This window comes from Enhydra lutris, unplaced genomic scaffold (genome assembly GCF_002288905.1).
Source record: "Enhydra lutris kenyoni isolate GAN:26980312 unplaced genomic scaffold, ASM228890v2 scaffoldscaffold57, whole genome shotgun sequence".
Lineage (NCBI taxonomy): Eukaryota > Metazoa > Chordata > Mammalia > Carnivora > Mustelidae > Enhydra > Enhydra lutris.
Window position 1 is genome coordinate 12480216 of NW_019154141.1, and position 27980 is coordinate 12508195.

General features: G+C 54.7%; 1 protein-coding gene across 2 annotated transcripts; it reads left to right on the top strand.

The window, feature by feature from the left end:
* The first annotated feature begins 5733 nt into the window (after nucleotides 1-5733).
* LOC111158132 (membrane palmitoylated protein 2) lies at nucleotides 5734-27980 on the top strand. 2 transcript variants are annotated; one of them, XM_022520007.1, is made up of 12 exons: nucleotides 5734-5782; nucleotides 10698-10816; nucleotides 20265-20417; nucleotides 20548-20697; nucleotides 21048-21275; nucleotides 21997-22128; nucleotides 22244-22349; nucleotides 22432-22500; nucleotides 22727-22888; nucleotides 23769-23971; nucleotides 24377-24505; nucleotides 25845-27980. In XM_022520007.1, exons 1-12 carry the CDS (start codon nucleotides 5752-5754, stop codon nucleotides 26019-26021), a joined length of 1659 nt encoding a protein of 552 aa, XP_022375715.1. In that variant the 5' UTR covers nucleotides 5734-5751; the 3' UTR covers nucleotides 26022-27980. The 2 variants fall into 2 exon arrangements, with proteins under 2 accessions (XP_022375715.1, XP_022375714.1); XM_022520006.1 differs by lacking the exon at nucleotides 5734-5782 and adding an exon at nucleotides 9068-9149.

Below are 27980 nucleotides of genomic sequence, written 5' to 3' on the forward strand. Positions count from 1 at the left end.
GCAGTGGAGGAAGAAGAGGTAACAGTGGGTGGCACAGAGAGGGCTGGGCAAGATGCCACTAATGGTTGTGTGGGCAGTGGGAAGAGGACGTACTATCCAACCTGATACCTGGGGAGCCAGAAGCCCTGGGGTGGACCTCTGTCTGCCCGAGGAAGACCTGAGGTCAATGATAGGCACACCAGATATCCAGAGAGAGACTCAATACCCACTGCCCAGAAGGCACCTAGCTAGAGCCTGTTCAACCCAGCCCCAAAGGGAAGCCACACTTATGGAACCCCTTCTGTGTACCTTGTATTGTAGCAGTCACTCTACATGGGTCCTCTCCCTTGGGGGGCAGGGGTTATCCCAATTGTAGAGATGAGAAAATAGAGGCTCAGAGAGGTAATGCAAATGACCTAAGAGATTATTTCTATCTCTATCTCTATCTCTCTATATATCTATATGCAGTGAGAGTTTCAAACCTTTTTTCCTACTGAGAGGTCCAACCAAGAGAAAATGTTTCTAGAGCAAGACTGGGGAGTTGCGTGGGTCGTGGCAAACGTGAGCGTGTAGACTTGGGATAGCTGTGGCGGCCCCTGCTGGCCATTGTCGTGGGTGCACCATCACTCTCAACAGCGCCAGATCTGCCAGAAATTCACAACAGCCGTTTTGAATTTTATTTCTCTCCGTGTCCTGACTCTCAAAGCCCTGAGATGAACATCCACCAGAGGAAAACCTTGATTTTAGGGGAAGCAGAGACACTGACTGCACCCTTGTGATCTGTGGTGGCAGGGAGGATGACTGAGCTAATTACAGACCAGAGAGGGAAAGGGAAAGGACGCTATCCATCTCGCTTCCCCCACTCTCCTGCACCCACGCCCCCTGCACCCACGCCCCCCGCTCCCCTGGGTTGCCACTAACTGCCATGGGATGCATTTTGGGCCCTCCCAACCTGCTTCCCTTCTCAGCTACTCTATTTCCCACCAGTAGCACTCTCATTCCTTGGGGCTCATTTACTGCTCTTCCAGTATGACAGTCAACTACACCACCAGAAAATGCTTTTTGTTTTTGACACTGCCCCTGAGCTCCGACCTCCACCCTAGAGGGGAGCTGCAGGAGATGGGGAGCCACTGAGCCTGGCACCAAAGCTGGTATCTGACTTAGTATTACTGAAGCTGTCACCTTGTCTGAAACAGAATGGGAGCATGGTACTCTGCACGAAGAAATCCTTCTTTCACATCGGAGTCTCACTGGTCTGTTGGGAGAATCAAACAATTTATCAGCTGGAAGGGTCCTGAAAAGATGTGAGGGGCTGGCATTCTGTAAGGCACTTTTAGAGAGATACTTGATACTCATTGACTGACAGTTATTGGGAGTGTGGGTGGGGAAGGCAGTTTGTAAGAATAAAATTGGATTACACCTCCCTAGTGGTCCAGAATCTGGGATTCCACCTTGTCTTGGGGATACTGAATGGAATTGAAGGTTTGCTGTGGATTGCTGTGGCCTAAGAGTTGCCTGATGGAGAAGAAGTAATTAATATTTCAGAGGGATTCAAGATCCTCCCACTTCCCAATCAAACGTAATTAGCTGAGTGATTCTCTCTCTGCCCAGAGATGGACAGGTGACACTGGACAATAGCCTTCATAATGGGAAGCGGGCTTGTTTCCTGAGTTGAATTAGGTGGATCTTCTGGTCTGAGGGCTGGGGAGAGGGTTGGAAACAGTGTGCTCCCGCAAACCTCGGGTTGGAAACAGAACCTGCAATTCCAATCTCCACCATCTGGGGTCGCTTCTCCTTCAGTAAGGCGGGGAGAGCGAGGAAGCACCAAGCCTTTCAGCCGAAAGGTTTTATGGCTTTTTTTTTTTTTTTAATGGCTTTTCCCTATATCTGTATACCCAAATTTATGCCCTCTAGAGCTCAGGGGTGAACTGAGTCTCTTGGGGTCCCGGGGACCAGTCCTCCACTTCCAGGATGGATTCCCAAGTCAAACCCATTTCTGAGATTTCCAAGCAAGTTTCCAGGTCGCAGTCCACTTCCCTCCCTTCCTCCCTCCCTTCCTTCTTTCCTTTCTTTTATTTCTTTTTAAAAAAAGATTTTATTTTGGGGGTGCCTGGCTGTAGAGCATGCTACTCTTGGTCTCAGGGTCGTGTGTTCAAGCCCTCATGATGGACTTGGAGCCTAGGTAACAACGACAACAACAACAATAAATTTGTTTTTAAGTCATCTCTACACCTGAAGTGGGACTCAAACTCACAACCCCGAGATCAAAAGCCGACTTCACCAACTGAGCCAGCCAGGTGCTGAGGTCTACTTCTGGTCTAACGAGCTCAGGTAGCAAGAAAGAGGGATGATCTCTGCATATTCTGGAAGACAGAAGGGGTGGGGGACACTGAGGTCAGAGAAGTGCTGGGGCTGGCCCGCATATGCTAGGCTGTCTGAGCGAAGGATGGTCTCCAGGCTGAACCTACAAGCATTCCAAGGCCATACACTATCTTTTACAAGCAGGTCTGGGGTGGAGCAGAGCCTGGTGAAGGCAGACACCTAACTGGGTTTAACACTTTACTTTACTTCTTGAGATGGGACTCTGAAGAAGGATAGAGAATTACTTCTTTCCCTAAACAGGGGTATGGACCTGTTCTCTGATCCGGACCTAAAATAAGATCTCCAACTCCCTCTCAAAGACGTTTCCCCCGTCTTCTTCCAGAGAGTCTGGGATCCCACTCTTCCCCATTGGAGTCCTTCCAAACCGCCCCCTGAGCCTGAGACCCTATGGGAATGGGTCTCCTGCCCCAGGGGATCTCTCTCAACTCCTCCGGTTCCTTTTCCCAATTGGGAAACGGGATAACCTGGAGAGGTGAGGCAGGTCTGGAATTGAAAGGTGGCTCTAAACTGAGAGAAGGGAGCGGAGTAATCGCTCACCATCGCCCTTTTAAGGGATCGCTGGGCGCCAAGGGACGCTAGTGGGTACGGGTCCTAGCTCGGGCTTCCCCCAGTGGAAAGCGAGCAGGGGGTCTTGGGCTGTGCGGTTTCTCCCAAACCACCATCTCCCCGCCTACCCTCTAGCTGCACGGAAAGACTACTTTCTCCGGCTTTTCCCTCGGCATCCAGAGCCCCCCTCCCTTCCTCTCGCCTCTCCGTCTCCGCCCCCTCGCGCAGAGGAGGCCTTGCCGCTTTAAGAGCCGGGGTAGCGATTGACAAGCAATAAACGCGGAGCGCGGGGCTGCGCTGGAGCCGCAACGAGCTAGGGGCTGCCGGGGCGCAGGTAGGCGCCCCCCGACTCCCGGGCCAGCGCCCACCTCAGGGCCCTCGCTTCCTCTTCGTCCAGGCACAACCCTATTCTCTGGGTCGGGTCTCCCCGGGCCCCTTCCCTCAGGCCGGTTCCCTCCCTCTCCACCGCCCGCCACCCTCCTTTCTCGGGGGCTCCTAGAGAGAAATCAAACCCCGCTGCTTCTTGATGCTGATCGGAGCGGTTAGGGCTCCAAAGTGACATCGGGCACAGAGCTGGCGGCGAGGCTCCGATATCCGCGAGGCCTCTTCGGGGGCTGTGCGGATTCGGGGGACTTTGGAGCCGGGCATTACGTAAGAACAGCGCTGTTAGCGCTTCCGGGGGTTGGGGGCGCGAGACAGAGGTTGCGTGGGTCCTGGTGGCCCCCCCCCGGACCCCTTGGGAGGCCAACACCTCAACCTTCCCTGGGAGGGGGTCCTGGGAAGGGGGGCACTGCTTCTTCCCCTTCCAGGCAGTGGGGGGGCGGGTCGGGGTCGGGGGCCAGGGTTAGGGTCTGGAGACCTGAGAGGGGATCGGTGCCAGGAGAGAAGAGCCGGGGTCAGAAAGTTAGGTCAACTAAGGCGGGGGGGTGGGGAGAGTGAGGACGGGGGCGGGGGGACACCATTCAGTGACCTCATCCCCTGGTCTCCCGCGGGCGCGCTCGCAAAGAGCCTTCTTTGATGGCTCGCAACACGCCCCCCTTCCGCCAGGTCCTAGCGCCCAGCCACTTAGGGCCCGGCTCTCGGGGCGGGGGCTATCCGATTGTCTGTCCGTGCAGGTCCGCACGTCTCTGGAAGCCCCCATCCCTCCGTCTGTCTACCCCTCCCCACGATCTGTCGGTCTTCAAAGCGCCTTTGTCAGACCTTTCTCTTCCAACATCTCTTTGTATGGGTATTAATGGAGGGGTGGGTGGGAGGGACGCTGGAGGAAACCTCCCCCTTTCGCTCCTGGTCCGCATCACCTGCTGACCCTGGATAGTGTGAATAGTCTGGGGGTAGGGGTGAGGGGACACCGAGGCCCAGGCTTTTGGAAGCCGAGGTGCGCATTCCCCGAAGCCTGGGCCCCGGGCCTTGGCCGGTAGCCAGACTGGCTTGCCTGGCACTGCTGTTCTCCTGTGGGCACAAGCCAGGCCCCGCCCTCCCAGAGGCCAGGGTGGGGGTGGGGAAGAGCTAGCCGAGGCTGTGGGAACTGATTACCCAGAGAAAAACCCAGGCAGGCTGGGCAAGACTCCAGGGGACAGGATCCTCCCTGCCTCTTCTCACCTTCCAGTCTCTAAGGAAGGCGGATGTCTGGGGTCCGCTCTGCCAGTAACAGTCAGGGAGAACAGCATCAGCCAGGAGAAAGCTCCAGGTTCCAGGTGGTCAGGACCTTGGATGGGGCAGGAGGGAAGGCATAGGGACAGCAGGGGTGGGCACAGGGGCACTGGCTGGCACAGCAGAGCCTGGGCATTTCTCCCAGCCTTGGTGCTAGCCTGACAGAGGGTGCCCTTCTTTTCCCTGAAAACACCTTTCTTCATGTCTTTAGGGGAGGATCCAGGAAGAAGGGGAGTCATCCCACAACCTTTGTGATTTCTGCCACTTGAGCTCAGGTGACCAGCTCTGGTCTGGGGGTGGAAGGGATGGGACTAGAGAGAGGGTTTTCTTAAAACCTGGTGATGATCCCTCTAGGTAGAATCCTTTTTTTAGGGGGAGATGAAGTTGTGACTCCCTGCCCCCCAGGGCCCAGCAGGCATTTGGTCCTAAAGTGGGCACTGCCAGCTGCTTCCCTCTTCTCCCCCACCCCTGCAGTGAGCCACTGCCTCTAGTTGTCATGGCAACTGGGAATTAGGGTTTTCTCCAGTAGCAAGTGCCCAGGAAGGCAAAGGGAAGAAGGGTAGTGGGTATCCCCCCTGTACCCTCCCCTGGAGAATAGGGAGCCCCCTGATTTTCTTGTCCCAGCTCTGGACTAAGAAGGGGCAAATGGAGAAAGTGGAAGTCAGAGAGGCCTCGGGAAAGTATGACTTCATTTCTGCCAGCCAGACACACAAATGTTTGTAGAGCACCTACACTAGCTAGGTTTGGGATCCAGAAGCAAAATAAAACAGGTGTAGTTCTTGACTTCATGGAGCTTACAGTCTGGGAATGCCCATCTTTCCTGCTTTTGACTCAAATTCTGGACTCAGACCACCCCCCAAAGAAATAAAGGACAAATGGCAGGCAGAAACATAATTTTTTTTTAAAGTCATAAAACCTGGGTGTTCCATGTGGCTCTCTTTATTAGCTTCATGACCTTGGGCAAAGCAATTAACCTCTCTGAACCTCTTCCTCTCCTCCTTGGAGAAAGGGGCATGTGATATCTGCTCTTCCTGCCTCCCAGGTCTGTGGGATCCTGCAGCCTCTGGGGAATGCCCCCATCCCGAGGGGAGGCTCTTCCTAATTCCTTCCCTCATTGCTTTGCCATTGTGCTTTCTCATTCTTTTCTCTCCCCTCCTCTAGGAGAGACATTTCAGAGCCCTCTAAGACCTCACCATGCCAGTTGCTGCCACCAACTCTGAGTCTGGTAAGAAGGGGTTGAAGATGTCTGTTTGTATCAGTGGTTCGGAGAGTGCCAGGCAGGGCCTTGAGGGTGGAGAGCAGCGGTCAGGCACTCCCACAGTCACCGGTAAGAATGAACTGTCCCCCACCACTGCTCCATTCTGCCACTCAGCCTTTCCTTTGGGCGGCTTCCAAGGCTCTGCTGCACCTGCTCAAGGGTGGGGCTGGAGACACAGCTCAACTCACCTCTGTGGAGGGCCAGAGATGATGCCCAGTATTGTGGAGGGCAATGGCCTGGGGCCAGGCTCGTTGGTGAGGTGGCCCTTAGGACCGGGGCCCTTGGAGGATGGCTGGGGGTTGGAGGACAGCCTGGTGCCACCAGATCAGTGGACTGAAGCAGCCTGTGCCAGGGATGGGCTTGGAGCTGTGTCCTGGGACGCTCGGAGTTGCACGTGGAGAATGCCAGCTGAGGAAGCCTGGACTTGCTTCTCTGGGAGATTGTGGGGCAAGGGAGTGGGTCGCCCAGATGAGCTAGGAAGCCTCAGGGCAAATTTCTTAGCCTTTTGGAGGCTGTGTCTCTTCTCCTATAAAGAGGTCGATGTGACACTCTAAAGCTGTGACTCGGAAAGTATATTCCTGATAGGGGTATGCACAGTTGTTAAGGGGTGCTGCTGGGTTATGATCTCAGTGAGCCTGTGACCTTGGGTCTTTTTTTTTAGGACTTACGTTTTCTCATTTGTAAGATGATGTGATCGGATAAGAAAAGTGTTCTTAACTTTTCTTGGTCCCGGATCCCTTTTTGAGAATCTGATGACAGCTGTGGGCCTTCCTCATAGACAGATGCTTCTCTGTGCACAAAATCTGTATTCTATTCTGGGGGTTCATGGACCCCATGTGCAGTCAGGGCCCTACCTGATGAAGTTCCCTATGCTGGAGGCTATGGGCCCTCACACCACAGCCTGCTCTGGTTTTGCTCTGATTTGTCTGATGTTTCCCTGCCTGGGTGCCTCCTGCCCTGCAGTCCCTTCCTTTGCTCCAGGCCTTGCTGCTGCCTCTGCAAGATATTCCGGACCTCCCGCTTTGGTTAGAATAACTCCCCTGTCCCTCCCCTTCGAGAAAGTGAACTAGGAAAGTGAAGGCTGCTGAGGGTGGGCCAGACCCTAAACTGTGACACCCTTGCACCTCCATCCAGAAAGACCTTTTCTCCATGTAGTGGAGGAACTGTACTAATGTCCCCCAGCCTTGGTGGCCTTGGAGGGCTCAGTGCTCCCCATCTTGTGTCCAGCATACTGAGCCCCTTGGGCTCTTCCCCTGCTCCGGTCTGCCTGGGCCTCACTGTAAGCTGCTTAGGGGTTAATTAAGTCCAACTCTGAGCCTGTGGTTAAAGGCCTCTCAATCTGGGGCTGCCCAGTAAACCCATTAATAGTGCCTGGCAGGGCTGTAGAGGGAGGAGAATTTGACTTCCCTGGCTGCAGGCCACTTGATGGGGGCGTGATGGGGGTGCAGTGGGGACCAGGCAGGGAGTGGAGGCCAGGGACAAGGGAAGAGGGAATGTGCCTGCTTCCTCTGAGGACCCCTGGGGCCCCTGATCCCCTGGGTGTTATGTCATCAGCTACTTCTGCCTTCTTGTATCCAAAGGAAGGAGGATAGGAACAAGCTGCTTAACCTCTTGGATCCTGAGTTTCTTCTTCTGTAAAGAGATGATGTGTGACCCAAGCTATGAGCCTCTTGGCCCTTCCTGCAGGCAGCCCTCCCTGCGCCCACCCTAGGCTGAATTGGCTCCTGGCCTCAAAAATATGATGATGGGTCTACTTCTTCTAACTTGGTGGCCATTACACTTCCTATAGGCCTGATAAGAGAGGCAGCTGTGGTCAGAGTCACCCACCTCTGAGGTCAGGGTCACCCTCCCTCTTCCTGCTCCTTCCCAGGGAGATTCCAGCCTTGCGACCTGCAGAATGAAGCCAACAGTTCCCTTCCCTATGGCTCAACACAGCCATTGTCATTGCGGAGGGGCACTTTACTTCTAGTAAAGTGGAGGGGCCCTTTCCTGAGGGTGGGGGACAGGCTGGGGGATATGTGGGCCATGGCATGGGCTGAGTGTTCAGAGAACTTGCCCCTGGAGTTTTCAGGCCTGGTGCCCTGCCCATTCTGCCCTCTTTACTTGACTCCCTCTTTTCTTTGAATCAAAGCGGGCTGTTTTGAGGTGAAGCTGTCCCTTTAAATCTCTCCTGCATCCCTGGGTTAATGTCCTGGTGTGTAATCCCTCCTGCTGCCATGGCAACCAGGGGTGCATTTCGACCTGGTGCCACTCCTCTGGGAATGGCTGTCTGGTGGCAGCCACAGCTGGTGGTGTCCTCATGGGTACAGGGTATCAGAGGAATGGAGGCACTGGGCTGGGGTAACTGCCAAGTTCTATGCTCCTGCCCACCGGGGTCCCTGCTGTGAGAATGCATCCTCACCTTTTCCCTTCCAAGATGCCTGACTTGCCCACCAGGCACCATCCCTAACCTAAGGGGAGGAGCCAATGTGAGATGGGGGAGGGGAGGGGCCACTGCTGCGTTGTGGGGTCAGACTGTGAGGCCGCTCCCTCTCCCTCCTTTTTCTCCCGCCCCCCCAACGCCTCCCTCCCCATGGCTAGCAGGTGGGGGAGGCATTTGGGGCTTGCAGTATTTGTCCCATGCCACAGTGGTGCCCCTGCTCCTTGCGGAGGACTGAGAGTCATTCTCGGGGGCTTCCTTTGATTCTGAGCGGGTCATTGTAAAGGAAACTGGGCCTGGAGAAGGAACGTAGAGGTCTGAGGGCAAAAGGAGGAAGTGGCATGCGGGTTTTAGAGGAGAGATTTCCAGAAGAGAGGGGCGGGAACAAGCCGGTGCCAAATCCGCACCCCGCCTTGGGTTTCCCCCAGCTGGGCTGTGAGAGGGGGGTCTCTGAGCACCGCCTCGGTTCTGAAAGGGCGGCAGTCTTAACCCCTTGCCCCGCAAACCTCCCCTCAGCCGCCCCCTCCGGACCCCGCGAGTGCGAACACCGGTGCGAGGTGCGATCAGGCTCTGGGAGGACCGGGACTCTTTGCCACCGCCCCACTCTCGGCTCTGGCACCGCCCCCTCCCCACCCGGCTGCTCGCGTTGGGGCTTTGGCCAATCAGCAAGGCGGTCAGGGAGACTGAGCCTTGCTATTGGCTGATCTCGCAGCTGGCTCTTCCCCCGAGTCCCGCCTCCTCGAGCGCGGCCCCCCTTGGGCTGGCAGAGCAGCGACAGCTGTGTAGAGGCTACTCGTGGAGCCCTGGAGCCGAGCCGGGTGTGGGGGACAGCCATGGCGGGCAGCCCAGGCAGCGGGGCCTCCTTGGAGGGTATATCCCTGGGCTCTTCTGAGGAAGCCGATCTCCAGAGGGAAGGTAGGGAAAGGTGGGGTGGGGAGGCTGCCGGGGAGAGAGATGGCCCCTTCATCTACCCTCCTTCCTCAGGGTTTGGGCATCTGGAGAGGGGGCCCTGGGAGCAGGCCGTCGGGAACCTAAGGGAGCTGGCCTGGGCAGAGGGCTCTCACTCCCCCGGGCTCTGTCTTCCTCCAAGGCTGACAGGCTTGTGAATCTGTAGGTGAGGATGGCTGGGGAGGGTGGATCCCAGGATGCCCTGGCAGAGTGGGAAGGGTCCCTGCCCTGGCTTCTTTCTGAGGCCTCTAAAGGCCTTGCAGGTGTCTGATCAATACCAAGCCCAGGCCTGGGCAGGAGGGATCGAGAGGGCGGGCTTGGATGTTGTTTCTGGAGAAGGTGGGGAGGAGGAGGGGTGGAGGGGGGTCCCTGAGCCATGTCTGCTTCTCCAGTTTCAGTGCCCCCTCCTCCCCATCCCTGTTCCTTCCTGGAGGAGGGGGTTCTGACAAGAGTGGTGAGAGGAGCCAGGGACTGTGTCTGCCCCCCTCCATGGATTGAGCTCTGTTATGTAGATGCAGGCGTGGGTGGCTGGGTGGCAGAGTAATGATACCCCCTGCCCATCTCTGCCCGCAGCTGGGCACACTCTGCTTCTCCCTTCCTCCCCCCAGAACCTGCCACAGCTAGGAGCTCCCACCTCCGCGGGTGCATACAGACAAGCCCCACCTCAGATCTCAGCAGCCACTGCCATAGCTGTGTCAGGTGTTCTCATGTCCTTGGTTATGTCCCCTGGCAGGCTGAGGGGTTGCTGATCCCTGGACTGACTTGGTCTAATCTCTGCCCTTTGGCACCCACAGCTCCTCCAGGTGCCTGTCTCCCCAGCTCCTGTTGATGTTCTGGGCCATAGCTTTGGCTTCCTATGATCTATATTAACTTCTCAACGTTAATAGATCACTCTCTGACCGAGCTGAAGGGCCTGTAGACACTGTCCAGTTCCACTCACCCATTTTACAGGAGGGAAAGACTGAGCCAGTGAGGGACCATGACTTTTGAAAAATCATGCGGAATTAGTGCTGCTGTTGTATAGCATACTGTACAGGCTCTGACCTCCTGCATGACTGCCTGCTTAACTCTGGGCCCGCATTCAGGGACACGCTCCAAGTACTGTCTCTCCTATCCCTGGCCCTCTAGGTGCAGGTGGCTGAGTCCTGGGACTTCAGCCCATCCAGAGATCACGTGAGGAGTCTGTGGCTCTCTGATTCAGGGCAGAACCTGGAACCTGACAAGTGCTTCCCTTTCTCCCCTCCTTCCACGTCAGAGTCCATTTCCTGATTCCCAAACCCTCCCACCTGCCTAGGCTAGCATTACCTAGGGCCTAGAGACCAGCTCAAGGAAACTGTCCCCCTGCCTGTCCCCTAGACCCCAGCCCTGGACATTCAGGTACCGGGAGTGCCCGAGCTGGGCAGGGGGGAGGGGCTGCTGGAGAGAGGCCATCTTCTGCTGGACATGGGGGAGGAGGGGTAATTGCTCTGGTGTCCCACTAGTTCCTGTATCTCATCACCTGCCACTTCTCCCCAGCCATGCAGCAAGTCCTGGACAACCTGGGATCGCTCCCCAATGCCACGGGGGCTGCAGAACTGGACCTGATCTTCCTTCGAGGCATTATGGAAAGTCCCATAGTGAGATCCCTGGCCAAGGTATAGTGCTCCAGGGAGATGGGCACGAGGGCACTGTGCCTAGGGAGTTTATGGGGTGTTGGCCATAGGGTGCTTGGGAAAGGGGCATGTGGCCCAGAAGACCCCCCCGTGGAGGGACTCTGTGAGAATATCCCTGCCCAGGTGATGAGTCTGCAGGACAGCAGGTGGTGGGCAGTCCCATGCCTGGCCAGTGAGAGTGTGGACATGCCCAGGTGGATGGGATGACTGCCAGCTTGCGGGGGGGGTATGATTGGTGCCTGTACCTTGGAACATTCAAGAGTTCATCCTGCCTGTCCCCTCTGCCTTTGGGCATTTTGTGCAGATGTCTTTTTAAGGTCACTTGCCATGTGCATCAGGTGGCGGAGAAACTCACTAGGAGAGAAAGTTATTAAGCATTTTGATAGTGGCTCTGCTAGAGGCAGATGCACTAGGCATTTTGGGAATGTGAAGGGCGGATGTCTAACCTGGTCTGGGGTAGCCAGGGAAGTCTTCCTGGAAGAAGGGCCCCTTGAGCTGAATCTGAAAGACTGAGGAGGAGGGGGAGGGCATTTGGGGCCAGTGGAAGAGCTTGAGCAGAAACAGAGGTGAGAAAAAGCCAGAGGTCTGTGAAGGGACTTAAGGGCAGGTGTGAGGCTGAAGCTTCAGGTCTGAGACAGGGAGTGTAAGCCGCAGACATGCTCTCAGGTTGTGGAGGGCACTGGGAGCTGTGCTGGGAGCTTGGGCCTTGTCCTGTTATGTCCTGTAAATGACATGGACCCCTTCGTGGGTTTCAAGCGGGGGTTTGATGATAGGATATGGATGTTTTCGGAGCATCCCTCTGGCAGCCCCATGGAGGGTGGTTGGAAGGTCATGGCTGGAGCAGGAAAGGCCAGAGTTGGGGATGACCCTGAGCTAGACTTGTGGTAAACCTTGGGCTTAAGGGAGGGGAGGACGAAAGAAGTATTTAGGAATTGAATTGGCAGGGTGTTTGGGTGTGGAAGGTGAGGTGTGGGGGTAACAAGGCACTCAGGATTCTGCTCAGGAGAGGTATGAGGCTGAGGCTCAGAGGCAGGGTTGGGAAGGGTGGGGTGGATAGAGGGTGCCCCCTTTCCTGGGGTAGAGACAATGGAGTTGCGGGGAATCCTGTCTACTTGCTCAGATTTTCCAGAAAGGGGGGCAGTTGTATGCTGGAAATCAGGGATCAGCGTTGAACTGGGGGATTTGGAAATGAAGACTCAATTAATCACTGAAGGGAAGGGAGAGGGACCCCACCAAAGCCGGGGAGCAGGATTGACAGAGCCCCAGATTGACCATGGCAGGTGCCTGACTTTCTAAGGTGGGGGTGATTCAGTCCTGGGATGCTGGGAGTAAAGGGTGTGGCTTTGGTCCAGGTATGTGCTGGGTGTCGGCTGTGAAGGCTGAGACGCAGGGAACAGCATGAAGGGGACAGGGGAGAGGAGGTGGCTCAGAGTATCACTGGGAGGGATGGGGAGGAGGACTGGCAGGAGAGAGGCAGGAAGAAAATGGAGTGAAGGGCTGGGGGCTCTCTGAGGTCACCAAGTGTTTGGGGAGAGAGTGGGTAGCTGGAAGAGAAGGTAGAGTTCAGAGAGAGGGAGGTCGGAGATTTCCAAGGAGGACGGCTTTGGGGGATGACATGACAATTTAGGGTGTAGCTGCGGCAGGCAGGGAGGTCAAAAGGCCCAGATTGCTGGCAAAAGGCCCAGAAATGGAAGGTTTGCATGTAGCTGGCATTGGAATCTAGGGTACGGCAGGCATTGGGGTGGGACAAGACCGAGGCGGGCTCAGGGTCTCAGGGTCTCAGGGAACGGCGGTGGGGTGACCAGAAAGTTGGTGACCAGCGGGAGAGGGTAGCCAGGTGGCAGCTTTTCCACAGGGTGGAGATGGGGACTGTCACAGGATGGCTGTGACTGGCTCTGGCATGGGGTGCGGAGGGGGGCCAGGCCCTACTGGAGGGAGAGAGCTGCACAGGGGACGCTGTGTCGCCGGGACATAGCCTGGTCACACTATGCATGCAATGGCTGAAGACCCAGGGAGGTTGCTAATGGCAGAAGGTGAAAGTGGAATGTTCTGGGGAGGAGGAAACTGAGCAGACTGGGGCGGGATGGTGGAGGGGATTGGAGAAAGGCAGAGCACTTTCCATTCAGTGGTCAAGGATTGTATTCATGGATTAAAAATAAAAATGAGGGATCCAGCATTTCAAACAAAGAGAGTGTGAGTTCCAGCAGGGCGGGGCATGTCTGCCTGTGTCCCCGGGGGGGCTGAGAACAGTGCCTTGCACAGAGTAGGTGCTCACGGAATATTTGCTCAATGAATGAATGCAGAGAGTGTAGGAAAAAACCGAACAGCCCTCTGAGTATCATCTTCAGGATGGGAATGCTGACCCCACTTTCTTGCATTCTTGCTATGTCTTTATAAGAAAGAAGAAGTGTGATGCCGCTGGTACCCCTCCTTGGTCCCATTTCCACTGCTTTCCGTCCCCGCAGGTGACCCCTGGCTTGAGGTGGATGACGTCCCACCCCTGAATGTTTGCCTGTCTTGCCTACCGATGTGTTCAGATGTACACAATCCATCCCTAGGTTTTGGGATTTTAAATGTTCTCTAATGGAATGATAGCGCGAACTGCTTAGGTTTGGGAGAGTTCTAGTTTATGTAAGTAACATGATTCCTGACATAAGTATAGATGTAGATACAGATAGATTCATTTTATTTTATTTTTTAAAAGATTATTTTGACATAGAGAGAGAGAACAAGCAGGGAGAGCAGCAGGCAGAGGGAGAGGGAAAAGCAGACTCCTCACCGAGCAGGGAGCCCGATGTGGGGCTCAATCCCAGGACGGCGGGATCATGACCTGAGCTTAACCGACTGAGCCACCCAAGTGCCCCATATAGATTCATTTTAACTGTTGTGTGGTGTTCCAGTATATGAAATAGAGTCCAGTGTATTTATTTATTGGTTCTCCTGAGAGACAGGTACAAGAACGTACCTTGTTGATTTCCCCGCTATTCAGAGCGGCGCTGCGGGGAGCGTCCTTGCATTCCTCTGCTTCTGCACATGTGTGAGAGTCTCTCTAGGGTGGACACAGGCAGTGGCATTGCTGAATATACACATTTTGACCCTCTCCACCTGTAACCTGCCAAAGCTGATTTCAGAGTAGAATTTATTAGACCATGTCACCTCTGGGTCCTGTTAGATGTTGCCTCTACAGTGAGACAGCCAGTGAAAGAGGGAGCTTTCAGGAAGGCAGAATCTAGGGGTCGGAAGTGCCCCTCCAAAGCATGATTGCCCTCGGTGGTGTTCTTCGGTGTCTTTGTATGGTCCACTGGACAGCTCTCCAGTGAGGGGGATTGCTGGCTGGATGACTGTCACTCACTCAGTTACCTGTCTTCGCTTTGATGAGTATCTGTGGCGTGATCACCGAGTAGCTGACACAGCGCTAAGGCTGTGGGAATGAACTGCTGGAGAGTTTGTTCTCCGGAGGGGGTCCAAATCTGTTGCCCTGGGACCTCCCAGTCCAGCCTAACCTAGAATCAGCCAGATCGGGCGGTAGACATAAACTCCCTTCTCCAGAATTCATCTTGGGGATAAGCTGGTCAGAATTTCCTCCCAGGAGATTCCCAGGATGGTTTCAGATGCATAAAGCACAGTAGAAGGTGGTGTGGACCTTTCTTCAATACTGAGACTCCCAGTAAGAGGCTGATGGGCTAGGGGGACCCTGTGACTTCTCTCCATTGAGCTGTGAGACAAGCAAGAAGTGCATCTCCAAAAAGACTATCTGAGCTCAGTAAGAACCCCTCTCATCCCTGTACGTGTAACACTCTGCAGTGGGCCTTTGTCACTTCCCTCACCAAAAGGTAAAGTTTCTCCATTCTTCGATCTGGACTTGACGACATGACTTGTTTTGGACATTGGGACCTACTTTGTACTCCTCATCAATTTTAATGATTATATGTATAGAGACACATTTCTAACCTAACAAATATAAGTACTCAGATCCAGTTGTAAAAAGATCCAGTGGTAAAACCTTGGTTCTCTTGGTGAAGTGGCCCATAAACTCAGGAATAGTTAAGCAGGAATTAATAATAGCTATTAATCCCCTTCCCTTACTCTTGTGGAGTGGAACTTGCCTCTCTCCGGTGGGGCTGTGCAGACAGTGTGGGAGGGGCTGGGCTGAGTAGATCTAAGACCAGGGAGGGGAAGGGCCTCAGGGGACAAATCCAGAAGGAAAGGCTCTGGAGGGAAGTCAAATCTGGCCAACAGATCATAAATCCGTGGGGTTGGCTGCAGACGACAGCTGCAGCCCTAGCCAGTAGGTGACATCTGGGAAGGCTGACTTGGATCCAGCAGCAGGTGTTTCCGGCAACAGGCAAGGCCAAGGTGAAGAATCCAAGTCAGGTGACGTTCAGAAATTCAGGTGAACTGTTACCAGTGGGGACATCTGCCAGCTGGGAGGCCTGTGATCTAATCCATATGAGATGAGGTAGAAAGAACATAGGGTTTGGAGTCAGAATAGTCACTGGCTGGCTGTGTGATTTTAGTATGTCTGACAACCTCTCTGACCTTTAGTTATTTCTTCCGAAAAGTGGGGATAATGATGTCTCTCTTTCAGAGACATGGTGGGGTTGGGGAAAGTCATGGGTGTAGAAGTGTTTTTCAAACCATAAGGAGTTGTTACAATGCAGTCTTGGCCATGGCCAGAGTTCACTGGGAAGACTCCATTCCTGTGATAAGGCCAGGGTGAGAGTTGACAAAGCAAGACAGGGTCCTAGAAGAATGAAGGAGAGGGGGCAGATCACTGAAATAGAGATTCTGACCAGGGGACAGGACAAGTGGAAGCTACAGTGGTGAGGAGCTCAATGTATCAGTCAGCGTCTGCTGAGTAACAAACCATCCCACAGTTTGGTGGCTTAAAACAACCATGTTTCATTTCTCATGATATTTTTGATCATTTGGGTGGTTTTGCTGGTCTGGGCTGCTCAGCTGGGGCAGGGTGGTCTAGGACATTCTCCTTCACATGGCCGATGTCTCAGCTGGGAAGGCTGCAAGGTCTATGATGGCGTGCTCTCTTGTCCTCCAGGAGGAGGCCCAGGGTACTCCGCAAGGCAGTCTCAGCAACAGGGGAGGACAAGCCCCAAGTCCCAAGCACTTTCCAGGCTTCTGCTTGCCTCACATTTGCTAACGTCCCACTGACCAAAGCAAATCACATCATCAGTTCCAGATGGAGGACTGACTTTAACTTCTGGCACACCATTCTCTGGGACTCCTTTCAGTATTTGAGCTATTTAATTATGAGCCTAGATTTCAAATGAGAATTCCCTATCTTCTGCCATGATCAGAGATGTTGGCATGGAGGGCAGAAGGAAAAGCTCTCTAAGAAATGGCTGTGTGGAGTTTCTGCCTTTGCAGTCTGCTTCTGGCTATGGATCAGGAGCTGACAGATCGGGGTTCAAGTACTGGCTGCACCCTTAGCTAGCTGTGCACTTGGTCCAGGCTGGGCTTCAGGAAAGTCTCTCATCCGATGCTGGGGAGAGGACAAAGCGGCCCAAGGCCAATGGAAAGGGGTTGTCAGTATCTAACAAAATCAAACCTGTGTCTTCTGCTTGACCCAGGAATTTACATGGAAGACTTCTCTATAGACAGACATCAGTTGCCCCAGGTTCTTCACTTCAGCTTTATTTGCAATAGTGAAATATTAGGAATAATGTAAATACCCATGAGATTGGTTGAATAAATTATGGTCCTCCAGTCATGCAGTGAGTCAAATGCAGTAATTAAAATATAATAATAATAATAATAATAATAATAATAATAAAGGAAGGTCTGCAAGTAGCAGCATAGAGTGATTTCCAGGGCATATTGTTAAGTAAAAAACCAAAGAGCAAACCAAGCCAATTAAACAAACAAACAAACCCCAAGGAATCAAAGAGTGGGTATTGTGTTCTATCTTTTATGTAAAAAAGAGAAATTTGTACTTATTTTTGTGAAAAGAAACAGAATAAATTGGAACTAATAAAATGATCTCCTCTAGTGTGTGTGTGAATAAGGTGTAAGGGATGAGGATGGAAATGAGACTTCCTTCCATTTACTTTTTATATAGATTTAAAATTCGAACAATGTAAATGTTGTGCATATTCCAAAAATACAAATAAATTAAAAAGAATGAAAAAAGTTAACTCTGAAACTAAGTGTGGGTAAGTGAATCCATCCACCTATTAGATTGTTAACATAACCATATAGAAAAGGGAATTAATTCTAGTTACTTTTGCTCATAATATTCTGACTGTATACCCTAAGTGAGATATAGGCTAAGGCTGTACTTCTTTTTTCTTTTTTTTTTTTTAAGATTTTATTTATTTATTTGGCAGCTAGAGATTTGAAGTAGGCAGAGAGGCAGGTGGGGGTGTGTGGGGAAGCAGGCTTGCTGCCAAGCTCAGAGCCTGATGCGGGGCTCGATCCCAGGACCCTGGGATCATGACCTGAGCCGAAGGCAGAGGCTTTAACCCACGGAGCCATCCAGGCACCCGTGACTATTTATTTAAATACTTAAATGGGAGGTATAAATATGGAATGAGGGAAGATAAGGAAAATCTTGCAGACTTAGATTTTATTTGGAATAATCAGTATCGACTAATGGCTATAAGTGACACCCCAGAAGGAATGAGCACCAGTTGCCCAGATCTTGGTTTCTAAATACCATTCCCTGCCAAAAGGAATCTGAGCTCCTTGGAGAAATTGCTGAGCCCAGACCTGGGGTAGGGAAAGTATAGGATGAGCCCGTGGCAGAAGGAGGAAGGTTCTCAAGGACTGATGGGAAATGTCAAAAGGACGCAGGTGTGTTTGGGGGCTCCTACTGCACAAATTGGGGATAAATTGAGAAAAAGAAGATAGTGATGGTGATGATTTAGAGCACAGGGTAAAAGGAATCCATAGTGATGCAGAGAGGGGGCTATGGGGAGAGGGGTAAGAGGGGAAAAGGACAAGCTCTCTCTTATAGAAAGCCAACTAATAAATGTAGAAGGAATAACGAGTTAGAAAAGCACCATTTTGCAACTCCCAATTTAAGAATTGACTGGGGGGCCTGGTGGTGCAGCTGGGTAAGTGTCTGGTTCTTGATTTCAGTGAGGTCCAGTCCCGCATCCAGCTCTCTTCTGGGCATGGAGCCTGCTTGGAATTCTCTCTCTCTCCCTCTGCCCCTTCCTCCCCACCTTAAAAAAAAGAACTGGTGGGCGCCTGGGTGGCTCAGTGGGTTAAAGCCTCTGCCTTCGGCTCAAGTCATGATCTCAGGGTCCTGGGATGGAGTCCCTCATCAGGCTCTCTGCTCAGCAGGGAGCCTGCTTCCTCCTCTCTCTGCCTGCCTCTCTGCCTACTTGTGATCTGTCTGTCAAATAAATAAATAAAATCTTTAAAAAAATGAATTGGCTGGGGCGCCTGGGTGGCTCAGTGGGTTGAGGCCTCTGCCTTTGGCTCGGGTCATGATCCCAGGGTCCTGGGATCAGGCCCCACATCAGGCTCTCTGCTTGGCAGGGAGCCTGCTTCCCTCTCTCTCTCTGCCTTTCTGCCTGCTTGTGATCTCTGTCTGTCAAATAAATAAATAAAATCTTTAAAAAAAAATGAATTGGCTTAGGCAGGGGTCATCAATGAATGCTAAATTCATCAGTGAAAGATTATTGGGGAGCAGAATAGTCACAGGATCTCAAGGTGTGGGAAAGAGACAAGATCGTTTATGTAGAGCACTTGCCTAAATGACTAACCTGAGTCTAATCATGGGGATACAATCAGGAAAATCCAGTTGTGGGGCATTTTACAAACAGCTTGCCTGAACTTAAAAATGTCCTGAAAGACCAAAAGTTATTGGGATCTGGTCTAGATTAAAGGGGAATAAAATGATGGGACAACCAAATGTAACAACTGGTCCTCGTTGAGATTGCCCATCAGGGACAAACAAAACAAAACAAAACAACAAAAACAAAACAAAACAACAACAACAACAACAAAAAACCCCACAAAAATGAATCTATAAGGGAAAATGTTTGGGACAACAGTGAACATTTAAATAGAGACCGTCTACTAGATTATATTATATCAGCGTTTCAATGTTGAACTTCCTGTGTGTGATAATGGGACTGTAGTTTATGTGGCAGATCTCCTGTTTGTTCTTAGGTGATGTATGCTGAATGATTCTGGGGTGAGGTGACTTCTTTTTCAAACGACTCAGAGAGAAAAAAGTCTTCCTGTATATCCCTGACCCGGCACTCCTTACTTCCTGACCCAACTATCATGACTCTCCCGGCTGGGCTGGTCCCTGGAGAAAGCTGCCTTTCCTTTTTTTCAGAGCAACACCTTGTCGTGGAGCCCAGGGTTGGTAGAGGGACAAATAGGTACAGGGCCCTCTCCTGGTACTGTAGGCAGTTGACCCTTGAACAACATGGGTTTGAACTTGTGAGTTAACTTATGTGTGGATTTTTCTTAATAAATAAATTACAGTGCCTCAAATATGTTCCCTCCTCCTTATGATTTTCTTAACACTTTCTTTTTCCTAGCTTACTTTATTGTAAGAATACAGTATATAATCATATAACATAGAAGATATGGTTAACCAACTGTTTATATTATCCATAAGAATTCAGCCAACAGTAGGCTATCAGTAATTACGTTTTCGTGGAGTCAAAAGTTACATAGCAATTTTTTAAAAAGATTTTTTTTATTTGACAGAGAGAGAGAGAGACAGCGAGAGAGGGAACACAAGCAGGGGGAGGGGGAGAGGGAGAAGCAGGCTTCCCACTGAGCAGGGAGCCTGATGCGGGGCTCAATCCCAGGATCCTGGGATCATGACCTGAGCTGAAGGCAGACGCTTAACGACTGAGCCCCCCAGATTTCCCATACATAGCAATATTTTGATGGTGCAGGATTGGTGTGCCTAACCCTCGTGTTCTTCAAGGGTCAGTTGTACTGATTTCTTGTCTCCTCCCTCCCTGGGAGCACTGGCCTGAAAGTCTGGAGACCCAAGCTTGGGTCCCTGTGACCTTGAACAAGTTGCTCCACCTCTCCGGCTTCCTCATCCTGGGCTACAGGATGTCCAAGACCGTGCCTTCATGTGGAAAAAGCTGTCCTTGAACTCACAGGCTTATAAGGTCCCGGGGGGCTGGGGACAGCTTGATGATTTTAATGGCCCTCTGTGACAAGAGGATGGGAATGAACATTTGGGCTTGTATTCTTCCTTCTATAAACTGGGTCCTCATCATCGTTTGGGGCGAGAAAGAGGAAAGCAAGGCGTGTCTGTGTGTGTGTGAGTGTGCTTGTGTCTGGGTGAGCGAGCATCTGAAGCTCGTGTCAGAAGCCATGCAGAGGTTGAGGTCTAAAGTCAGGATCTGAGCAGGTAGGGGACAGTGTTTGGTACCTCAGGCTTCTTGGGGATCCTCAGGTGTCACCTGTTCTGCCCACCCCCCACCAGGCCCATGAGCGGCTGGAGGAGACCAAGCTGGAGGCAGTGCGGGACAACAACCTAGAGCTCGTGCAGGAGATCCTCCGGGACCTGGCCCAGCTGGCAGAGCAGAGCAGCACAGCCGCGGAGCTGGCCCGCATCCTCCAGGAGCCCCACTTCCAGGTTCGGGCCCTGGGCTGTGGTGGGGGCTGGGGCAGGCTGCGGGGAGGGGGCTGGCAGGACGTTAGCACAGGGATGGGAAGGGACCATGGGACACTGTCTCATGTTTGCCCTCTTTCCACTACCTCCACAGTCTCTCCTGGAGACACACGACTCTGTGGCCTCGAAGACCTATGAGACACCACCCCCCAGCCCTGGCCTGGACCCCACCTTCAGCAACCAGCCAGTACCTCCTGACGCAGTGCGCATGGTGGGCATCCGCAAGACAGCTGGAGAGCATCTGGTGAGGCCGCAAGGCGGGGCTGGGGCTGGGGGTCTGGAGGGGGCACTGAGAGTAACAGGTGGGGACCAAATCTGGTCAGGAGAGGGCCGAAGAGGAAGATGGGCCCATGCAGCTCCTGGAGTCCACAGACCCTGTGCACCTGAGCTGCGCACAGAAAGTGCCCGCTTTCCCTCCATGAATGCCCCCCTGAGTGAAGAATTTGGGCAGAGTTGGAAGAGGAGGACTCTGCGAGGCTGGGATAGAAGGGGGTGAGGATGGGAATAGAGGGGCGCTTAGGAGACCCATCCGAAGATTCCAGCTTGGAGCCCCTAGGAGCCCCTTCATCATACCGACCCTCTATCCACCCCCAGGGTGTGACGTTCCGCGTGGAGGGCGGCGAGCTGGTGATCGCACGCATCCTGCATGGCGGCATGGTGGCTCAGCAAGGCCTGCTGCATGTGGGCGACATCATCAAGGAGGTGAACGGGCAGCCGGTGGGCAGCGACCCCCGTGCGCTGCAGGAGCTCCTGCGCACTGCCAGCGGCAGCGTCATCCTCAAGATCCTGCCCAGCTACCAGGAGCCCCATCTGCCCCGCCAGGTGGGTCCCTCCACCAAGCTCCCCTCTCCCCGCCAGCCTCAGGCCCAAGGGGCAGCCATCAGGGTGACATCCCGGGGGTGAGAGTGCCCCATCTCCCGCATGCTCGTGCATTGGCCCTAGTTGTGGGCACTCATACACATGTGCAAGGGACGCGTGCACATTTAAGGCCTGGGGTGCCCACAGGAGCGCCCGTGTGGATGCAGTCTTGCGCCTGCAGATGCGAACGGGGTGCGCGCATGTGCAACGTCGGGTCGCCACGCGTCCTGTATGGCTGCTTCCTGGTTGGTGGATTGTGGGGGTCTGGCTGCTCTGTCCATCTGCTCCTGTGGGCTCTCCAGTCATCTGCCAGAGCCCCCTGGGCCAAGCGGAGGGTGTGGGTAGACCAAGGGATCCTGGTTTATGCGCCAGGATTGTGTCCCTTCCCCAGTGATCCCGCCTTCTCCTTAGTGGATGGGTCCATGCCCCACCCCATCCCAGCAGAGATGCCATCACTCTGAATCCTTTTGTTCTAGATGTAAAGGGAGGCTGGTCCCAGGGAGGTGGCTGGGTGGGTCTGGGGTGCCTAAGCCTCTTGCATCTTTGTGAGGGTAGGGAGAAGACAGGGGACTGTGTGACACTCCCCCACCCTCAGGAGGGGGAAGTGGTGGGGGGCTGGTCTGAGAAGGGTACTGCCCTCCAGCCTTCCCTTCTTCCCTTGACCCTTCTGTGACCCCTGGCCCAGGTATTTGTGAAATGCCACTTTGACTATGACCCCGGAAGAGACAGCCTCATCCCCTGCAAGGAGGCGGGCCTGCGCTTCAGTGCTGGGGACTTGCTGCAGATTGTAAACCAGGATGACGCTAACTGGTGGCAGGTGTGGCTCCGTGTCTGTCTCCTGGTGTGGCGTGGGCGGGGGGGTGGGAGGCGAGGTGAGGGCCTGGGGAGGTGTCTTCTCACTCGGGCAGGTCTTTGTCCCATATCCCTTGCAGGCATGCCATGTGGAAGGGGGCAGCGCTGGGCTCATCCCCAGCCAGCTGCTGGAGGAGAAGCGGAAAGCCTTTGTCAAACGGGACCTGGAGCTGACACCCACCTCAGGTATGAGGGTCCTCCCTGGAACCCCTAGTATGGGATCTGACACAGCCTGCCTGGCCTCACTCGCCCATCTCTCTGTGGCCAGGGACGCTGTGTGGCAGCCTTTCAGGAAAGAAAAAGAAGCGAATGATGTATTTGACTACCAAGAATGCCGGTGGGTGTTGGAGGCCCCCTCCCTGTCCTCTAACACGGCCTGCCCCTCCCCCAGCCGCCAAGGACTTGTGCGCATGTTCTCCCTCCCTGTGCTGATGCTGCCAGTCTTGTCCGTGGGCCCTGCCTACTCTCTCTTGGCTGCCCCAGGCCCCAGCCCCTTGGCCCTTGGCCCCCGGCCCCTCCCATGCCAGCCGTGTAGCCTGATGACTACCCCTCCCTGTGTTCAGAGTTTGACCGCCATGAGCTGCTCATTTACGAGGAGGTGGCCCGCATGCCCCCCTTCCGCCGGAAAACCCTGGTGCTGATCGGAGCCCAGGGAGTGGGCCGGCGCAGCCTGAAGAACAAGCTCATCATGTGGGATCCGGATCGATACGGCACCACAGTGCCTTGTGAGTGGGAGCTGGGCCCTGCTGGGTGGGGGGCCAGGAGGCAGGAGTGCCCTAGGGGCCAGGGCCACATTCACTGAGTGGGCCTGTGCAGGTTATCAAGTCAAGTGATACTTTTGGGGGGGTGCGCCCCCAGCGGGTGATGGGGGAACTTCAGGCCGGAGAGGGTTTGGGACGCCCTCTTTTGAACCGGTGGCCCCGGTGGGCTGGGCAAGGCTTACCTCTCCTTCTGTCATGTTTCACTTGCTAAAAACCCAGTCGGGGGGCACCCGGGGGGCGCAGTCGGTTAAGCATCTGCCTTTGGTTCGGGTCATGATCCCCAACTCCTGAGATGGGTCCGGATCGGGCTCCCTGCTCAGCTGGGGAGCCTGCTTCTCCCTTTCCCTTTGCTCCTTACTCATACTCCCTTGCCCTCACTCTCTTTCTTTTAAATAAACAAATAAAATCTTAAACAACAACAACAACAACAAAACCCTGTTGGGAACCCATGTGAAACAGGGCCTCATGTAGTGACAGAACCAGCAGGGGTGGTCAGAGCTCCTGGTTCCTGGAGGCAGGAACCTGAGTGCTGACCCCAGATCCACTTGACCTTGGTGGGTGGCTTTGGGGTGCCCATTGCCCTCTCTGGGCCTCAGCTCCCCCATCTGTGAGCGCTGGGCTGGAGCAGTGAACTCTGGAGCCCCCCCCCCCCCACAATATGGATGTCTCGGATCTGTGGGTATCAATGCTGAGGGCGAGGGCACGGGGCATGGGAAGGCAGCAGCGCAGTGAAGGTGGAGGGGGGCTGCACCTGCTGGGCTGCGTGGCTCCCGTAGGACACGTACACGTGTGTCTGAGGCGGCACACGGCCTGCCTGTGTTCATTCAGGCCCTCCCTCCCCCAGTCACATCCCGGCGGCCCAAGGACTCGGAGCGGGAAGGCCAGGGCTATAGCTTTGTGTCCCGTGGGGAGATGGAGGCCGACATCCGGGCGGGACGCTACCTGGAACATGGCGAATATGAGGGCAACCTGTATGGCACACGCATCGACTCCATCCGGGGTGTGGTCGCCTCCGGCAAGGTGTGCGTGCTGGATGTCAACCCCCAGGTATGGTCCCAGCCTGCTTGTTCCCAGCCTGCCCACTTCCCCTCTGTGCACTCTGCTGCCCCCACCCCCGCCCTGCCACATACTCCCCATATATTTCCAGGCCCTGGTCTCCCAAGCAGCCCCCCCCCCCATAAAACCCCTCAGCTCCTGCTAGGGACCCAATGCACCTAGAACCTTTTTCTCAGCCTCCCAGGCCCCCCACTCCTCTAGCCTCCTCTGATGTCCCAAACCCCAGCCACCTGCCAGTGGTTCCTCTACCATTCATCCCCCGGACGCAGGTCCCAGGATGCCAGGTACCATTTCCCCACCACTTCCAGATATCTGTCCCCCCCACCCAGTTATCCTTCACCAACCTTCTAGGATGTCTGTGGGGATAGACTCCCCCATCCCCTTCTCTTCCTGCAGGCAGTGAAAGTGCTGAGAACAGCTGAGTTTGTCCCTTACGTGGTGTTCATTGAGGCCCCTGACTTTGAGACCCTCCGGGCCATGAACCGGGCTGCCCTGGAGAGTGGGGTGTCCACCAAGCAGCTCACGGTGAGGGCCCTCATGTATGCTGGGAGGGGTCCGGTGGCTGCCTTGGGGAGAGGACAGGCTGGGGCTGATGAGGGGAAGAAGGTGGCATCAGGGAAGGGGAGAGGGGCCCACCCGAAGTATCAGTGAGTTTGGACTTGTGATTCCTGCTTTATAGTTGTGAAAACAGAGGTCTGGGCAAGGAAGTGAAGTGTCCAAAGTCTTACAGTCAGGGATATGGCTAGCCTGGGCTGCAGGAGCTTTTGCCAGCCCCACAGCTCCATCCATTCTATGGGGACAGAGTGCTGACCAAAGGGAGTCCAGAGGGCCAGTGGGAGATGTGTGGGCAGAATGGACCAGGTAGTGTGAGGGTGTCTATAACTGGAGGGAAAGGCTGAAGGGAAGGAGGAAGCTGGAGGCTGGAAGTCTGGTTGGAGGGATGAGTTAGCATTAGGGAGGAGGAGGCTTCCAGTCAGGTTGGAGGGATGAGTTAGCATTAGGGAGGAGGAGGCTTCCAGTCAGGTATTACAGGACCCCAGGACACCTACCTCCCCACCAGGTACCGCTTAGAGCAGCCTTCCCCTTCCCCGGGAGATTTCGGGTTTGCAGAACTCTGGGCTCAGGGGTCCATCTTCTGGCCATGGCTGGTACTGCAGCTCTCAGGCCCTAGGTCAGAGTCCTGCTGAGGCCCTGGAAAAGGCTGTCTGGGCTGGGCTCCAGGCTGAAGTCCCCTGGCCACAAACGTAGCCAACTGGGGTCACTGGGACATAGCTGGGCCAGTCCTAGAGCTCCCACCTTGACTTATTTAAGTCGTTATTCAAAGTTCCCTCTGCATTCCTGCCTGGCCAGCTGCCCAGCTTTGACTAGGTGTGGGGTGGTGGTTCCTGGGGTTGCCCCAGTAACGGCATGCCTGGGAGGTGTGTCTCAGGCTGTGGAGGTTAAGGGCACCTGGTCTGAGTGGAGGGAGCATTGACTTTGGAGTCAGGCGGACCCTGTGCACCTGCTGGCCAGGCGACCTCCCTGTACCTCAATGTTCTCTGTTGGAAATGGCGAATAATAAGTCCTGCCTTACAGAGCCACAGTAAAGATTATGCGGTTGAAAAGCAGTTAGTGTGCCCTGCTTGGCACTCACTGAAGTTTATTTCCTTCCTTCCTTCTTTTTACCTGTTAGTCTGTCCAGAGTTGCTGGAGAGCCGCCCTGGGGCATGTGGGGAGGGGCTCCTGCCTCCTCAGGCTGGGGAGCTCATACTTGATATGGGGGGGCTCTGGGGAAGGGGGACAGATAGGGAATGCTGCCGATTCCCCCTGACGATGGGGGTGAATGTGGGGACACTGATGGCCGGGAGGGTCCCTTGTGCCGCAGGAGGCCGACCTGAGGAGGACCGTGGAGGAGAGCAGCCGCATCCAAAGGGGCTACGGGCACTACTTCGACCTCAGCCTGGTCAACACCAACCTGGAGAGGACCTTTCGTGAGCTCCAGGCTGCCATGGAGAAGCTATGGACGGAGCCCCAGTGGGTGCCCGTCAGCTGGGTGTACTGAGACTGTTCATGGGGACTGCACCCCTCTGGGCTGTGACCCAGAACCCTGAATCCATCCCCTCCCCCAGCCATGACCCCCAGCCCTGGTCCTTAGCTCTCATCCCCCGCTGTCTGGCTCTCCCTGGGTGACAATGGCTCCTAGCGGGCCCTAAGCTGTTCCACACAGATGCGCGCACTGCCAAGGAGGTGGGTGTTCATGGGGCACGACTGTGCCCAGGTGCTGCCCACTCCCGATGCCCCCTGCCACCGGATGTCCTTCTCTGAGGGCCAGGCTGTTCCCCGGAATGTGTCAGAGTCACCTCCATAATGCCCAGTGCAGAGAAGAGGAAAGCTGCTCTGGGGCCCTGTGGCCAGTAGGTACACTGCCCCTGGCCACCTCTCTCAAACCGCCCTTTCCCCTCGGACTGGCCACGCCCACTCCATTCCCGGGCTCCTCCCACCCCTCGTCCCTGCGGGCTCGCATCCCTGGGAGCAGGCCTGGCGGTCCAGGGCAGTGGTCCCGCCTGGGGCCCTCTTGAAGGCTGGGGGAGCCAAAGCTTGAGCCGGCTGCCACAGCCAGGGAGCAGTGCGGTCCCAGCTCCCTGGGAATGAGGCAGATGCCCGCAAGTGGACCCCACACCGTCCTTCCCTCCTGCACAGCTTTTCACTGCCGAAGTCTCTCCACGGACTTCTCCGGATGTGCCCCTGGCAGGGCGGCTCTGCTCCCCGCAGGGCTCAGCGCAGGGAGGGGTGAGCTGAAGTGTGACAGGGAGCCTGTGACTGCTGACCATGGCTGGGGTGGTGGTGGGGGGGAGGTTGGTGGCACGTCTGGGCTCCCTGTTCAGGACCCCAGTCCATCTTGGTCCCTCCAGCGGGGTCCAGGTGGCCCACTCTCATCAGGTGTGCCTGGAGGACCGAGGATGGGTGCAGAGAGGAGCTTGTGAGCCGGCCATGGAACAGGGGCTTGGCAGAGGACGTCTGTGCTCTAGCCGGCTCCCTGTTGTACAACTCCAGGGGGCGCCATCCACACTGTTTCTGCCTGCGCAGCTTAGGTTCCGCAGGCCGAGGCACCTGGTCTGCGTTTGCGCCGTTTGCGTGTGTGTGAGTCTCGGTTTTGGGAGAAGAGAAGCAAAGGGTTGTTTTGCTTTGGAGGTCACTTTTTGGGGCCCTATTTTGGGGGCTCCCCATCAGTCCCCATTTCTTGTGAGACCCTGATCCCAGATTCCAGGGCCTTGGCCCTCCCCAGATGTCTTTCTCCCCTTCTCTTGGTGTCCCCCTATCCTATATGACACCCTCGAGTCCTTGGGGAGGGCAATTGTGTAAGATAGGAGAATCCCTTTTAAGAATGTCGTCCTAGACTTCCCCAGGCACCTGGCCCTTGTCCCTCTCTGTGACCCCGTCTGGGGTGAGCCTGTCTGCAGGGACCACCCCATCAACCCCACCGCCAGCCAGCCCCTCTGTCCTTCCCAGTTCTCTGAGTGTCTGATCAGTCTTCGCTGCAGGTTCAGCCTGAGCTGGCCCCTGAACCACTGTGTGCCCATTTCCTAGGGAAGGGGAGGGAGAAGAAACAGAATATTTATTACAAAGTTAGAAATATATTTATTATATTAGGGATCTCATTTGCATTTGCCTAGGATATGCAAATGAGATATAAAGGTCAAGCCTGCTGCCATCTCATTTGCATAGCTTGGCATCCACTATGCAGTCACCTTTATACTCCTCTTTCCCCTTTCATCAGTGTTCTTTTTATCCTCATTCCAGCTCTTCCTTGCATCACCCTTACCCACTGCCCAAGGGGACCAGGAGTGGGAGGAAGAGCTGCTCTCCTCCTGGTCCGAGACAGTGGTATCCTTTGCCAGTTCCCACCTCACCTGGGGCGCTTGGGAGTAGAAGCAGTGGAGGATCTGCGGGTGCAGCCCCCTCCCCTTGGTTAACCCCCAAAGTCCCCTAATGGAAAGAGCATCCTCTGATGGAGGTGGGG

Coding starts and splice junctions, on each gene's coding strand:
- LOC111158132 (XM_022520006.1), top strand. CDS start 9,068: ATGGCGGGCAGCCCAGGCAGCGGGGCCTCCTTGGAGGGTATATCCCTG. Junction 9,150..10,697: donor AGCCGATCTCCAGAGGGAAG/GTAGGGAAAGGT, acceptor ACTTCTCCCCAG/CCATGCAGCAAGTCCTGGAC. Junction 23,972..24,376: donor TGCTGGATGTCAACCCCCAG/GTATGGTCCCAG, acceptor CTCTTCCTGCAG/GCAGTGAAAGTGCTGAGAAC.